Genomic DNA, 16,949 nt, shown 5'->3' with positions numbered 1-16,949 from the left:
CGGCGTTAAGATTATTTTCATTGTTTCGATTTACTTTGCTTGTCACGTCGCAAACTTGTTTGTAACGTAATACACTTAGAACTTGTCCAAACATTATTCGTAAGTTGTCCTGCAGCGGCACGGCAGGGCGAGTGTTACACTAAGTTTCCACACATCTTTTGGCAGTTATATGAAGAGGTCTGCAACTAAATACTACAGATAGCATTATCTTGTACCGATTAGATTGTATTTTTAATATTAGCAGTAGAAGGTGTAATAATGATGATAACTATTATTTTGGTAATAACATTATCGGTACCGCTCTTGAAACTGATCATAATATTTACGATAATGTACTCTCATATTCTATTCTCTATTGTTATTGTTTTCTCTTCAAAGATGTTATTTGACCTCAGAAAATTCAGGGTTATGTTTTCAAAGTTTAGATGCTGTTATTGAGCTGATTCTACTGAAACTGGTGATAGGATTGGTAAAACTAAAATAAAACACATTTTAAGAAACACAGAGAATATATTTTCAGATATAATACCACGACAGGTCAAAAATAAAACTCACGTAAGTGAGGAATAAGAAACGATAAATATTATAAAACTCTATACAAATAGTTAACAAGGTGACAGTATCTAACGATAATAATGAACTTACTCTGTAGCCTACACTATGTTTGAGGGCGAAATTTTTTATATAAATATCAGTTATTTGTGACCTTAGTTAAAGTTACCATTTTGATTATGATGGTTAGTTTTTAAACAACACAAAATCAAGTCTTATTTTTGTTATTTATGTTTTCGAAGTATTATATTGAAAATTTCGCTCTCATATTCGTACACCGAATTCCCTTACGTCTTTCGATTGCTTGCAACTATTCAAAAATGAAGGTCTAAGCGTGTTGGTTATACTGATGTAGTGCCACAAGTCAAAACCTTACACGACGAGAATCCAGCTGCCTAAAGACTTAACTACAAGTTAGTGCATCTACTTATGAAATATTATTGCGTTTTCTAATTTAACATCTAATACCAACATTTAATTTAAACATTCTACATATTAAAACAATCTATAATCTTTTAAATTTTTTCGTCAGCTTACTTTGGGATATTGCATTGGGTTTTTTGTTTATTCTTTGGTTATAAAGCAAGTTTCTTCTAATACATCTAATTTAACACGACTAATAACCTTTAAAATTATAAAGCCGATTAACGTTTCATTAAAATTTTAATAGAATTATTTTGGATACTCTTTATTAAATCATTTCTCATCATTGAACATATTGAAATCATTGACCAAATTTCTGTAGCCAAAGGTATATAAAAGTAAACCTATATAAAAGTTTAGAAGCCATTTTATACATTTTCTTTTAGTCAAATAGATGTTTTGGTTTTAAAGAAATGTTCGAAAGCCCTTGTAAAAAGGGTCATATAAAAGTAGATGAAATTAACTCTTACATTACACTTACTCTTAACTATAAGGATACTATTGATTATTATGAGTCCTTACATAGAAGTCTTTATAGGGGATCACAGTTTGGAAAACACTAGACATACATTGATCAGGGAGATTATGTCTAAAATATATACGAATAAGGCTGTAAATAAAATGTAAGTTTAAGTTATGTTATGAAGACATATAATTGCAAAATAAAACTGAAAAAATTTAATTGGACTTAATAAGATAGGACCTTTCAATCGCCAGATAACTTATCCGAAGACTAAAGTCTTTTAGGGATTTTTAAATCGTCGTCCTAACTTATAACTGAAGAATAAGTTTGGCACATTGACAGTTCTAGTATGGATAATATGTCGACATGACAAGGTTATTCTTCAGAAAGATATCTGACGATTGAAAAATCAGCCCTAAATGAAATATATTATCTGTAACATCATCTGTCAAATTGTCAAACTCAATCTACCGATGAAAGTTATCTGACGAAATTAGCTTAATCTGCAAAGTTAATAAGACACAATTTCCACCAATTAATGTTAATTTAATTGAAGTTTTAGGTAAACATTAACCTAATGTAAACTATGTCTAAGCTAGTCATATTTAATATAAAATTAAAATTTCAGATTTTAATCTCTGTCTAAGATCGGAATAAAAAACATCATTCACATATTCATCATAGACTAAGAGCTAGTGAACGCCAGACCTACGTCATTTTATAAAAGCTGAAAGTTTGTCAGCGTATGCTCCCAATATAGGATATAATGTTGGTGAATTATGAAGTTTGGGTCGTGGTGGCTTTGGGAGCTACCCTAAAAAAACTGTCCGGCAAGGAGTTGGAACTGTCAAAACTGTCTGGCTGTTGGGGAAAATACTTCTAATTATTGCCCCAATATTATACATAAAAATCAGATTTTTTATTATAACGTAAGTCTAACTTTTACGGTGGCTTTTTCTGTATATTCAAAAGACTGTAATTCTACTAAAGTTATACCATTAAATCTGATTTTTATGTATAATATTTGGACAATAATTAGAAGTATTTTCCCCAACAGCCAGACAGTTTTGACAGTTCCAACTCCTTGAAAGACAGTTTTTTTAGGGTAGCTCCCAAAGCCACCACGACCCAAACTTCATAATTCACCAACATTATATCCTATATTGGGAGCATACGCTGACAAACTTTCAGCTTTTATAAAATGACGTAGGTCTGGCGTTCACTAGCTCTTAGTCTATCAGATACATCTGTAAAAAAAGTTAAAAAAAAACATTTTCAATACGAGTATTTTGCCTTTTTCAATTCAACGATTCGCCAGATAAAAGTACCTACTTTAAAAATAAAATTATAGTAGGTACATTTTCTGAGAATATGGATGATGGACGCTTCTTATTCTGATCTTCTACTACCCGCAAAAGATAATAGATTGAAAAAATACAGAAGACACAATTTAAAAAAATAAAATATATAATCGGAATTAAGATATACTTATTCAAGGTTATTTTAAATATATTATAATATAAGTACGACTATTGAATTTTAGCGACATGTATTCCTACACTAGGACCAGTTCTAAAACATAAATAAAGTTTGATAGACTAATCACACTGATACACCTTTCATAAATCGATCAGGAGTTAAATATACCTATTAGGTAAAATCTATTGTCATTAGAAGTCATAAGATTGAAGTTATTAATTTTAAAAGTGCGTATTAATGAATTTCGTTTGACTCAAGACTTATTACAAGTGTTTAGTACTTATATTTTGATGTATTTTCTCTTTTGTATATTACTTAATGTATTTTTAATTTTTAACAAAACTTTAATCAAAGCAGTTTATTATCTTTAAAAATTAAAGTATATCGCTGAGAAGCTCTAGTATAATAAAAACTGGCCCTGAAAATATAGAAGCTACATCTAGAAGATCACATTGCGTAGAGGCTGGAATTCTAAGATTAATTTACCATAGTATCTTTACAAATCTTCGAAGTTCAACTATAAATACCACAAACTTCTCTATCGTACGCACAATTTCGCTAAAAGTCGTTGAAACTATTCATTTGTATCACTAACATTTGTTTCAAAAATAAAATAATTTAGATTATTAAAATAATACTAAAGCAAATCGATCACAACACGAAAATGTACTATCAAAATGAACTTATTTTGAATAAATTAATCATTAACGAATACCTAAACGCTTAGCAGTGGAAATTAATTGAGACCCGCTCATTAAACTAGAATAATCAACTTAAACTAATGAGGTCAATAGAACGTTGATTTTAATTAATAATTATTCGAAAAATCTTTATCGATGATTTCTTCATTCCACCATGTGTTCTGTGGAAAGACGAAATAGTGTTGTAATTATATTCTACTACGCCTTTAACGCATCTACAATACTTCAACTTCTATCTAATAGTATTTAACACAACTTAAATATTCACGAACTCTGTCTATTACTATCTATTCTTTGTCGCCTTTTGTATAATCATTTTACTACCTTATTTTTTACTTGAACCTTGTTCGTTTAATACTAATTACAAAACTTTAGCAATCACTATGCTTAAATAATTTACCTTGCTCTTCAACCGGCGTGTGCTCCTCGTCAGAAGAGTCAAAACGCTCGATCAAGGAGCTCTGTTTCGATAGAGACTGTAACAAAAGATCCGCGTAAAAATAGTAGAAAGAGATTAAAATGTTTGCTCAAAATACACGGTGATCGGAAAACCTTAATCAGATAATCTTAAATTAAACCCTTTAACCAGATAATCAGCGATCAGATTCACGGTTCATCGTGTTTTTAAACCAGTGATAATTAAAAATATGAAGCCTGTTCTAATCGTTAATCTGTAAGTGTAAAGGATTTCCCTTACAGATTTATAGCTCAATAGCTTTTTAGGGTTTCATTATAGCAATATTGAACAAGTCGCATTAAAGAAAGTTTTAATTTCAAGTACTTAGTCATGTGACTTAACGAAAAGTTAAATTTCCTATCGACATTTTCTGAGTCACCACGCTAGTTACATCTTTTCACTAAACTCAAGATGAAAAAAAAGATAAATGATAACGAAGTTCCGTTTTTTAATATCTTGCACGAAGCCCTAAAAGAATCAAACAGTGAACGTTCAAAGCAAATGAAAAGCAAACATTTTCGTCCAAATAAGTCAAACTGAAAATCCAAACGCGAACTAAAATGATCAAATCAAAGCTTTACACGCGTACTTTGTGAATCACTTTCGGGATCCTTCACGTGAAAAATTGTCTGTATGGCTTTTCCACGTTTGTGTATTTGCCGGAGGTGTGTGCCGAGCAATTTGCCGCTCCGCTAGCCGCATCTTACCTTGTTAGAGCGCCGCCTCGGAGGAGATATTTTGTTCCACAGCGCTTCTAATTGATCAAAGTGCTGGGACTGAGCGATGGCCGCTTCTTCGGGGCCTAAGCTCACCTGATGAATCAATAAAAATATTATGTTATCTCTATGTTACACGTAGGTAATTTGTATTAAACATAAATATCTGGTATACATTAGAGATGAAACGGATAGTTGTTTGGCCGGATACCGGATACCGGATATCCGGCCAGCTGCTAGGCCGGATAGCCGGATATCCGGCGGCCGGATAGTTGGCCCATTGTCTCGTTGCATGTCGTGGCCAGTTTAACGCCGCACAGGTGCTTCGAGCGCGATCAGTGGGTCTATTAGTAGACTAGACTAGTCACACTTTTCGAAAATCGAATCCGTCCGAATAGAATGTCAGATTTTTGCCACTTGTCTAGGGGGAGTTCAATTCGGACGATTTCGGTTACCATCGTGAGTGTGTGGATTGGATAGCGAAAATTAAATTAGTTTAGTAGACCATCAGTGAAAAAAAGATCGCCTATTTTATTTGGCAATATTTCGACATTAACAGATATTTACTACACTCGGCATCAAATAAATCGCACCTCCCGCGGCAAGCACTTATCAAACGTATGCATCCCCACTTCCCAACAACATGGAACCATTTGAAAGCCTAGTTCTAAACTTCAGTTCATTAAAGGAAAGGTTCTTACCCCAAAATGTGTCTTTAGAAGGATCCAGTCCAGAGTCACTTCTTCAAAAAATGGGTAGTTACGCTCGAGCCAACTTTTATGGCTATAAAACTGTTAAATTGGGATTTCATCTGTTAAAAAGAACACTTAAGATCATAATTTGGTTTTATAATCACAGAAATTGGTCTACTTGGTCCCAGAGGTGAGCCCCAAGTGAGGCCTTTTTTCAAGTCACATTTATGGTACATGTTAATTGTTTATAAAAAAAAAAAGTGTTTTTCTTTAAGTTTATTTATTGGGCTTTCAAATAACACCAATATTGTTGGGGCACCAGGATTGTGTCAGAAGAAAATCTTTAAAGTTCGCGTCGCGGAAGGTGCGATTTATTTGATGTTCAGTATATTTATGTATTCGTCATTAGAGTGAATAGCTCAGAAAAAGAAATTAGTTTTTTGAAAGGCCTTTATATGGCTTTTTTGTAACTTTTTGGACTTTAAATAAAAGCCGCAATTATTATAAGCCATTTTATTGATATATACCTCAAAGATTCATGTATTTCATTTTATTAATAGGAAATTTTCGTAGTTTTTTAATATCCGGTATCCGGCCGGATAGTGAGTTATTATCCGGTATCCGGCCGGATAGTAAATTTAGGCCGGATATCCGGCCTACCGGATAGTTACCGGATATCCGTTTCATCTCTAGTATACATAATATTATCGAGATGCGATGTTGTATTGTATTTGTTTGTTTCGTAAAACCGCTATACAATAATCATTTTTTTTATATTCCATTCCACCTAAAATGTTATGTTACATGTTATTAACAATGTCATTATTTATAATCATGTAAAAAGTACTAAATACGTACTAAATTATCCAGGCTAGGTAAAAATAATGGGTGTAATAAATAATAATAAAAAAATACCTGAGATCCAAGATCCTTAGCCTTAGCCTCTTGTATTTTTGATATTTCTTCCATGGAAGCTGATACCGAAAACCTAAAAATACATAAAATAATGTAGCACAAAGGTTTTTTTTACTAAATTCTCCATTAAATAATTTTATAAAATATCTTAAAATTAAAAGGTCACCTTCGTTTTAAGCGTTCGTCAACCTGCGCCATCATGGCGGCGGAGGTGAGATGTCCGTATTTCTTCTGCCACGTGTACGTGTCCAGAGAAACTTCCTTCTTCAACAGCCTCCTCATAGGCCTCTTTGGAGCCAGTGGACGAAGTTCTGGTTGTAACAAAACATCTTTTTTTAAACCATTCAACTGGAGTAACATTCGATAAGTATGAATTATAACTATAATTATATGATTCAACATAATGTTGTTAACAACCCCAAACAGTATTTTATACGCATTCTGCGTTATATTCACTGATAACGATATAATGAGATTGTGTGGAAATAACAAAATAAGGAAAACCATTTGATGTTGGTTGGGGTATACTATTCGATCACGCGAGTAAAAAGTAAGTAGGCATATTAGTTCATTTTTATTACGTTAATTTAAGAAATACGAGTATAATGAAATTTCTACTGTTATTAGGAATATAAACATCATTTATTAATAAAACTGGTGGCTTTCCATAACACGTTTAAGCCTAACATGAATGGTCCAGTGGATTCAATTTTGGTTAATGCTCTTTAAAGCTTCCGGATTAATTAAAATGTCGTCAAAATAACATTATCGTATATTTTTGTCAATTGTAATGCACTAATTAAATACAGTTGCGTTAGTTTGCACCACAATTTGTACTTACCATCCACGTCTTTAGTCGGGGCGGCGTAAGTCGGTATCTTGACGTATGTGGCCGGCGTATTGTGTAAGCAAATAATGGGGAGGCAACCTGTTGAAAACCATTAACTGAGTCTATGCCTTCATTCATGACCATTGGGTTCTATTAGCTCGTATTACGAAGTTATATTGCGTGTTGTTAGTATCAATCTATTCGCGATAAGGCTTTTGGTTGGTTTAATTTCGAGTGTTACTTGAATTTAACATCGTTGTTATACTTCAAAAATTACATTGTCAAGTACACAAGTTTTATAGTGAACTCATGAACATTCCTCTGCATTTCTTTACAATGCTCATTGAAAAAAAAAAGAAAGAAAGCAGAGAAAATAATATAAAAAGACTAATGCCCGTTTTCACCATCAATCCCTATTTTTTAAGTGACCCCTATGAAACCAAAATTACTGTTAAGTGTTACCATAGGGGTCACTTAAAAATTAGGGATTGATGATGAAAACGGACATAAAAGTAAAGTTATCACTTTCCATTAGGCAGGCCAAGAATTTCCTAGTTGTGTATTAAAGAAAGTTAGTGTAAACATTTTAATATGAACAAAAAAATTGACAAAATGTTTATCACAAAACATTACATACGTTCCCTTACAAAAATGCTTACTACTTTTCAGACGTCACAAAATATAATTTTGCCCCACGTTATTTACGTCACGTACCTCTGTCCAGTAAATGTACGACGATCCGCGAGCAGTCGCTGGTAATTTGGAAACCCAGCAAGGGGACGTGCAACGCCAGCGACGTCAGAGCCAGTCCCCGTTTCGTCTCCCAAATTATGAGAGTCTTGTCTTCAGCACCTGATACGAATAATATCGAGTTATTCATTTTGGCTGAAGCACACACTTTTCGGGAGATGTGATCATTTTTTTATTACAATATAACTACAACTTCTTTACTCAATTGTATTGTTACTCAAATACGAGTAACGAAACATTTGGGTAAAACAGTTTTTTAGTCAAATTTCAGACTTAAAAGAAAAAAAACAATGAAAAAAGAAGTAGCTCACTTATAGTCAAATTTTGTATTCTTAAAATTACCTTACAATTTACATATACACCCACGAAGTTTGTCTAACCTTCTACCAAACACCCTGTATACCTAATACTAGGTCTTTACTTTGTGTTTTTCATGACATGAAAATTAATTCAATCGGAAACAATTCTTACAAAAGGTTTTATTGTTTTAATGGCTTCATTGACACTATAATAGCGGCGGGTAATATTTTAAACACCATACAATAGCTTATAGTGCTTTCAAAATTAATAGGTACTTAATTGTTACCTTTAAAACATTAGTTAAACCTTTTGAAAGGCGCTTTAATGGTTTCAATTTCGGCCAAGAATCGTGTTTCAGTCGGTTACTAAGGTAGTTTTAAATGTTCGAAAAATTCCACCGTAGTTAAAAAGAGAGAAAATTGGTTTTCATAAAAATCGTGTGGATTCCAGAAAATATCACAATATTACTTTTGTGTTACTCCAACAAAGTAATATAGTTTGATATAGGTTTGCTTCTGAGAAGTATCGATTATTAACGTCATGACACGACACTTTTATACGAGTAAAGCGATTATGCCGTTTATGCTATCTATCAGCACACCATACACAACAACTGTCTTTTCCCATGGGATAATTCTAACGAGGAAACGTTGAACTTTATTCATAACATCTAGCTATAAACAAGCTTGTTTATGATAAAGCTTACCATAATTGTTTGCGGAAAATGATAGTGCTATTGATAGATTTTATTCTATCAGATGGTTTTAGTTACAGTTTTAAATCAGATAACGTTAATTAAATATTACATTGTACAGCGCAAAATATTGCGCTTATTAGTATTAACTTTAGCTCAATTACAGATCTCCTCATTTCTGATTCGTTCTCTGGAAGTCATTGAGGGAGGCATATGTTCAGCAGTGGACGTTCTGTCGCTGAAATGATGATGATGATGATGATGATGATCATAAAATTAACATATTGTTAAAAGAAATAGCCACTTGTCATATTATATATTAGTCTTCTGTTATAAGGTATTTTATTGATCAAATAAAATAGAAATAAGGAGTTCGTTTTGGGCAGCCTTCGGGAGTGGACGTGCGCAACACGTGCGCTCCAGACGGTCCGACCCTAAAAGGCACTTACAAATGGCGTTTGACGCCGACGCGACGGTGAAACACAAATGTTCTAACAGTGAGAATTACCCGAAATCATAGTCGTGATTAACTATTAACATAGTCAGCTGTGTAAAAATTAGTGGTATTTTTGAGTGAGAAAAACTGTAGGTGAGAAAAAAGCTGCGAGTACACAGTGACCAGCACAGCGCCTAAGCTAAAAGCCTAGAAAACTAATCCGACGAAATCCGGTGAGATCTTTCCTTATCTTTCTTTCTTTATATGTAAATATTTGGTGTCAATTATCTTGCAAAAGCACTAAAGCAAACGCATAATTATGATCTAGTTTTTTCATTTAAAATATGTAACATAGATCGTAGTTTGTCAAATGAATAGCTCTAATTTTTGGTCCATAAACTTTACATTTTTATTAATAATTTTGATACATACAGATTCCACATGTACTCTACATGTCTACATGTATTCTACTTCTTGCATGTCATTATAGAAGGTATAAATAATAATTGATAACAAAGAAAGATCCCTACAAAACTTTCACCAAACACATTCTATAACAAACATCTATTGCACAAAATTTCAAAGCGCGTACCAAGAAAGGTCAACATCTGGTCGCCATAAAAAGTTTCCAAAAGCAATAAAATTTAACTTCACTATTGCACTACCATTAGTAGATGGACACTTTAAACACATTTGCCACGAAATACACAAAAAAAATATTTGAAACAACAGCTAGTAGAGATCCTTTGCTTTGCAAAAAAAAAAAAAACTAATAGTCACATCTGCATGTCGTAAACCATTCAAAAGTACAACTCATACAAAAAAAGAGGTGGCCCGACTAACATTTTGTTGAAAGCAGGTTAAAAACAAAAGACTTGACGCTTTGACAATACAAAATACTATTAACACCTTAATCATAATTCACTAACCCTCTAGTTATAAGCCCCTTTCTACAGCTAAAAAATGAAGGCATACACTTTAAAACTACCTGGCGATGGAAAATATCGACTTTGAGAAAGAGCTTACCAAATCAATGAACCTATGTATCCCAGACTTGATCAAAAAGCGGCCAGACAAGATCTTGTACATTTTAACGAGAAAAATATACCTAGTGGATGAAACAAGTGAATTTTGAGCCTAAAAGAATCAGGATTTACTGCCATATTTACACATGCGTAGATAAATACTATCAGATAGAACATCAGCTTACCGGAATCGGAAAATTGAAAGAGTAACCGAACATACTACAGTTTTAAGAGACTTAAATGCACTGAGAATCAAGGAATAATCAAGGAATTTTGCAAAGGGTCTTCATCATAGACAGAAGAGATATACTCCGCCTAAAAAACTCATTTAATAGCAAGAAAACTCAAAAACTGGAACCAAAACCATGCCATTGACCATTTAATAACGAAATCCTATAGGAACCACAAAATATTCAAATCGATTGCAGAAACTACGTATTCCAATAAGAAACTTCAGATCGAAAACAATTTAACCTACAGTGTACACATACAGCTCAACAAGCTCTGCTGCAGCTTTGTCGGAAAACGGATTTTTTTCAATGAGAATACATACTGTCACCAAGAGCATAAAAACCTAATCCAACGAGGCAGTTAGCAATGTCTTTTGCCTCGAGAGGACAATATCATGGATATCTTGAAGACATCGGAAAATAATTTAAGTACTAAAAGAAATAAAAAATATCCACCGAAAAAAATCAACGAAACAGTGAAGAAATAAAAACTTAATGAAAACGATGGAAGAAACTCAATGTAACAATCACCCTGCATAAAGATCATTGAACTAAAAGAAATCATATTAGATTACACCAAGGCGAACCGTTTAATGTTAGGAAAATATGAACACGCTCCTAAAAATGCCGTTTTTAGTGGCCAGCCGTCCGCTTACCGCATCAAGCACAATCCAAGAAACGAAAGAGAGAAGACTAAATTAACCCACCATAAAAATAAATAAGAAAAGCAGCACAAGAAACACTAGATATGGAAAAATAATGTCAAAAGACAGCTAAAAAGACGACAAAAACCCAGAACCGCATATATCGACTGAATAGTCAAAACTGCAAACAAATCAAATAATCGAAGAGAGAAGATTTATTTAGCCCAAGACAAAAAAAAAAAAGAAATATTCGACTCAGGGAAAACAGACAACAAAGAAGACGACAAAAACCCAAAACCACAGTTATCGCCGTAGTAATTATTAAAAAAAAAACAAAAGTGTCAAGTTTTTCAGAGGTTGTGGATAAATGAAACTAAACACACTATCTACTCTTCATTTACTATCCAAGAAATAGAAAAGAGTAAACTCAATTATGACACAAAGAAATGAAGTATAAGAAATATCTGACCCGGAACATGTAAAGGAAAGAAAACGTCAAAAACTCAGTAGGTACCTACCTAACACAGACCTCAGGAGAAAAAGGAAGATAGCCTAGCAGCAGTACAAGAACCAAGACATCTCACCAAAGGCCAGACCGCCCGTCTCATCACAGAAACGCTCAGTCCTACCAACGATATCAAGAAAAGTAGCATAAAATTGGAAAAACAATGAAGCTAGTCGTGTAGCAGTAGAACTAACAAAAACCAAGCCGCCTCAACAGAGCCAGACCGCCCATCGCATTGCATCAACGCTCAGTCCGACCACCAATATCAAGAAAAGAAGCATAAAATCGGAAGAACAATGAAGCTAGTCTTGTAGCAGTACAAGAACTAAGAATAACCAAGCCGTCTCACTAAAAGCCAGATTAAGCTAAAGAAAAGAAATACAAGAAATGTTTTACCTGGAGGAATATATAGGCAGAAAATAAGACGATACAATTGGGAGAACAATGAAGCTAGTCCAGTAGTAGTACGAGAACAAAGAATAAACAAGCCACCTCCCACACCAAAGGCTAGACCGCCCATCTCATCGCACCACGCATTTAGTTCTTCCAACGACACTAAGAAAAGAAGTAGAAGATACGATACGATACGATACGATAGTGCCGACCCAGCCAGGACGAGGCCTGTCCCGGTCAAACCGGTATACCAGGGGGCACGATTTTAAGGAAAGACACGCTCTGGGATGGGAGAGGACGGCCGACTAGCCGCTGCGTCTTTTAAACCGCAACCGGTCGACCACAACCAAGTAGATTATGCATCCTGAGCCTGGTCTAGGAAAATAGGTAAAGACGGGTTATCGTTGATAGGACTGAGCGTTGATGCGATGAGATGGGCGGTCTGGCCTTTGATGATATGACTTTGGCTGTTCTTGGTTCTTGTACTGCTGCTACTCGTTGTTCTCTTGACGTCTGTGGTACTGCGTTTTTGTCGGGCGGTCTGGCCTTTGATGAGATGACTTTGGCTATTCTTGGTTCTTGTACTGCTGCTGCTCGTTGTTCTCTTGACGTCTGTGGTACTGCGTTTTTGTCGGGCGGTCTGACCTTTGATGAGATGACTTTGGCTGTTCTTGGTTCTTGTACTGCTGCTGCTCGTTGTTCTCTTGACGTCAGTGGTACTGCGTTTTTTTCGGGCGGTCTGGCCTTTGATGAGATAAATTTGGCTGTTCTTGGTTCTTGTACTGCTGCTGCTCGTTGTTCTCTTGACGTCAGTGGTACTGCGTTTTTGTCGGGCGGTCTGGCCTTTGATGAGATGACTTTGGCTGTTCTTGGTTCTTGTACTGCTGCTACTCGTTGTTCTCTTGACGTCTGTGGTACCTACTGCGTTTTTGTCGTCTCTGTATCTTCCAGATTAAATATTTCTTCAACTTCCTTTCTTAATATCGTTGGACGGACTAAACTGGTGATGCGTGCGATGAGATGGGCGGTCTGACCTTTGGTAAGGGATATGGCTTGTTTTTCTTGGTTCTTGTACTACTACTATTGGACTTGCTTCATTGTTCTCCCGATTTTATCGTCTTATTTTCTTCCAGGTAAAATATTTCTTGTATTTCTTTTCTTTAGGACTGAGTATTGGTGGGATGAAATGAGCGGTCTGGCTTTTGGTGAGGCGGCTTGGTTATTCTTAGTTCTTGTACTGCTACAAGACTAGCTTCATTGTTCTTCCGATTTTATGCTTCTTTTCTTGATATTGGTGGTCGGACTGAGCGTTGATGCAATGCGATGGGCGGTCTGGCTCTGTTGAGGCGGCTTGGTTTTTGTTAGTTCTACTGCTACACGACTAGCTTCATTGTTTTTCCAATTTTATGCTACTTTTCTTGATATCGTTGGTAGGACTGAGCGTTTCTGTGATGAGACGGGCGGTCTGGCCTTTGGTGAGATGTCTTGGTTCTTGTACTGCTGCTAGGCTATCTTCCTTTTTCTCCTGAGGTCTGTGTTAGGTAGGTACCTACTGAGTTTTTGACGTTTTCTTTCCTTTACATGTTCCGGGTCAGATATTTCTTATACTTCATTTCTTTGTGTCATAATTGAGTTTACTCTTTTCTATTTCTTGGATAGTAAATGAAGAGTAGATAGTGTGTTTAGTTTCATTTATCCACAACCTCTGAAAAACTTGACACTTTTTTTTTTTTTTTTAATAATTACTACGGCGATAACTGTGGTTTTGGGTTTTTGTCGTCTTCTTTGTTGTCTGTTTTCCCTGAGTCGAATATTTCTTTTTTTTTTTTGTCTTGGGCTAAATAAATCTTCTCTCTTCGATTATTTGATTTGTTTGCAGTTTTGACTTTTCCGTTGATATAATATGTGTTTGTGGGGTTTTGTTGTCTTTTTCGCTGTCTTTTGATATTGTTTCTTCAATATCTAAAGTTTCTTGTGCTACTTTTCTTATTTCTTTTTATGGTGGATTGATTTAGGACTTTCTCGGATAGTGTTTGATGCGGTAAGCGGACAGCGGGCCTCTAAAACGGTTTTAGGAGCGTGTGCATATTTTCCTAAGATTAAACGGCTCGATTTGGTGTAATCTATATGATTTCTTTTTAGTTCAATGATCTTATGCAGTGTGTTTGTTACATTGGGCTTCTTATCCATTGTTTCCATCAGGTTTTTATTTCTTCACTGTGGATATTATTTAATTTCTTTTAGCACAAGTTATTTTCCGATGTCTTCAAGATATTCATGATACTTATTATCCTCCCGAGACAAAAGACAGTGGTTAGCACTGTATCGTTGGATTGAGTTTTTTATATGCTCTTGATGAAAGAATGTATTCTTATTGAAAAAATGTGCAGTAGCAATCTTATTAGATTCACCTGGTTGAAATCCGTTTACCGACAAGGTTGTTTGCAGAACTTGTTGAGCTGTATAATATGTTCACCTTAAATTGCTTGCAGTCTAAAGTTTCTTATTGGAATACGTAGCTTCTGTAATCAGTTTGAATATTTTGTAGTTCCTATGGGATTTCGTCATTAAATGGTCAATGGTGAGATTTGGTTCCAGTTTCTAGAGGTTCTTGCATTTAAATGAGTTTTTCAGGCGGGGTGTGGCTCTTCTGTCTTTGATGAAGACCCTTTATGCAAAATTGTTTGACCTTCTCAGTGCATTGGAGTCTCTTAAAACTGTACTACGCTTTGGTTACTATTTCAATTTTCCGATTCCGGTACCTGCTGATGTTCTGTTGATGGTATTTCTCTGCGCATTTGTAAATAAGGCAGTAATCCTGATTCTTATAGGCTCAAGCTTTCTTTGATGGTTCCAGGTAAGTAAGTACCTAGTCTAGTTTTTGAGTGGTGATTCACATCACTCGTTTCATCCGCTACTATGTATTCTCTTGTTAAAATATATAAGATCTTGTCTGGCTGCTTTTGGATCAAGATTGAGATATACATAGGTTCATTGATTTGGTGAGCTCTTTCTCAAAGTAGATATCTTGATGGTTCCAGGTAAGTAAGTACCTAGTCTACTTTTTGAGTGGTGATTCACATCACTCGTTTCATCCGCTACTATGTATTCTCTTGTTAAAATATATAAGATCTTGTCTGGCTGCTTTTGGATCAAGATTGAGATATACATAGGTTCATTGATTTGGTGAGCTCTTTCTCAAAGTAGATATCTTGATGGTTCCAGGTAAGTAAGTACCTAGTCTAGTTTTTGAGTGGTGATTCACATCACTCGTTTCATCCGCTACTATGTATTCTCTTGTTAAAATATATAAGATCTTGTCTGGCTGCTTTTGGATCAAGATTGAGATATACATAGGTTCATTGATTTGGTGAGCTCTTTCTCAAAGTAGATCTTGTCTGGCTGCTTTTGGATCAAGATTGAGATATACATAGGTTCATTGATTTGGTGAGCTCTTTCTCAAAGTAGATATCATCCATCGCAAGGTATTTTGAAAGTGTATGCCTTAGTTTTTTAGCTGTGGAAAGGGACTTATAACTAGAGGGTTAGTGAATCAGTATGACTACGGTGTTAATTGGATTTTGTATTGTCAAAGCGTCAAATGTCTTTTGTTTTAAATATACCTACTTTCAGCAAAATGTTAGCGATGGCACCTTTTTTAAATGGGTTGTTCTTTTGAATGGTTTACGACATGCAGCTGTGACTATTAGTTTTTTTTTTTTTTGCCAAGCAAAGGATCTCTGTTGTTTCAATTTTTTTTGTATTTCGTGGCAAATGTGTTTAGAGTGTCCATCTACAAATGTTAGTGCAATATTGAAGTTAAGTTTTATTGCTTTTGGAAACTTTATGGCGGCCAGATGTTAACCTTTCTTGGGTATGCGCTTTGAAATTTTGTACAATTGTCTTTTAATTTATAGAATGTGTTGGTGAAAGTTTGTAGGGATCTTTCTTTGTTATCAATATTATTTATACCTACTATAATGACTTGCAGGAAGTAGAATACATGTAGACATGTAGAGTACATGTAGAATCTGTATGTATCAAAAATGTTAATAAAAAAGTAAAGTTTATGTTAGAGTTTATAGACCAAAAGTTAGAGCTTTTCGTTTGACACACTATACGATCTATGTTACATATTTTTAAATGAAAATACTAGATCATAATTATGCATTCGCTTTGGTGCTTTTTGGCAAAATAATTGACACCAAATATGTATAAGGAAAGAAAGATAAGGAAAGATCTCACCGGGTTTCGTCGAGCTTAGGCGCTGTGCTGGTCACTGTGTACTCGATGCGTTTTTCTCACCTACAGTTTTTCTCATTCAAAAAATTGACCTATAACCACTAATTTTTACACAGCTGACTATGTTAATAGATAATCGCGACTATGATTTCGAGTAATTCTCACTGTTAGAATATTTGGATTTAACCGTCGCGTCGGCGTCAAACGCCATAGGGCTTTGTAAGTGCCTTTTAGGGTCGGACCGTCTGGAGCGCACGTGTTGCGCACGTCCACTCCCGAAGGCTGCCCAAAACGAACTCCGACACTAAGAAAAGAAGTAGAAGAAATAATTAATCTGGAAGATACAGAGACGTCAAAAACTTAGTACCGCAGACATCAAGAGAACAACGAGGCTAGTCTAGCAGCAGTATATGAACCAAGAACAACCAAAGCCATCTCATCAAAGGCCAGACCGCCCATCTCATCGCATCAACGCTCAGTCCTATCAACGATAACCCGTCTTT

The 16,949-nt window shown here is 35.0% G+C and overlaps 1 protein-coding gene across 1 annotated transcript in view; it reads right to left on the bottom strand.

Annotated features, from left to right (window-relative positions):
• Positions 1 to 505: 505 nt before the first annotated feature.
• The window catches only part of LOC135071387 (uncharacterized), a 121,915-nt gene continuing 105,471 nt past the window's right edge, over positions 506 to 16,949 (bottom strand). The window contains exons 28-33 of the mRNA XM_063965178.1: positions 7,942 to 8,079; positions 7,240 to 7,326; positions 6,565 to 6,709; positions 6,399 to 6,471; positions 4,783 to 4,887; positions 506 to 4,094 (exon numbers count right to left, since the gene is read on the bottom strand). Of these exons, the coding sequence (XP_063821248.1) occupies positions 3,990 to 4,094; positions 4,783 to 4,887; positions 6,399 to 6,471; positions 6,565 to 6,709; positions 7,240 to 7,326; positions 7,942 to 8,079 (653 nt within the window). The 3' untranslated portion in view covers positions 506 to 3,989. The remainder of the gene's footprint in view (positions 4,095 to 4,782; positions 4,888 to 6,398; positions 6,472 to 6,564; positions 6,710 to 7,239; positions 7,327 to 7,941; positions 8,080 to 16,949) is intronic.

The sequence above is a fragment of the Ostrinia nubilalis genome, chromosome 4 (genome assembly GCF_963855985.1).
Source record: "Ostrinia nubilalis chromosome 4, ilOstNubi1.1, whole genome shotgun sequence".
Taxonomy (NCBI): Eukaryota; Metazoa; Arthropoda; class Insecta; order Lepidoptera; family Crambidae; genus Ostrinia; species Ostrinia nubilalis.
Note: the sequence above shows the minus strand (reverse complement) of the source record. Positions and strands in the feature narration are given on the sequence as shown.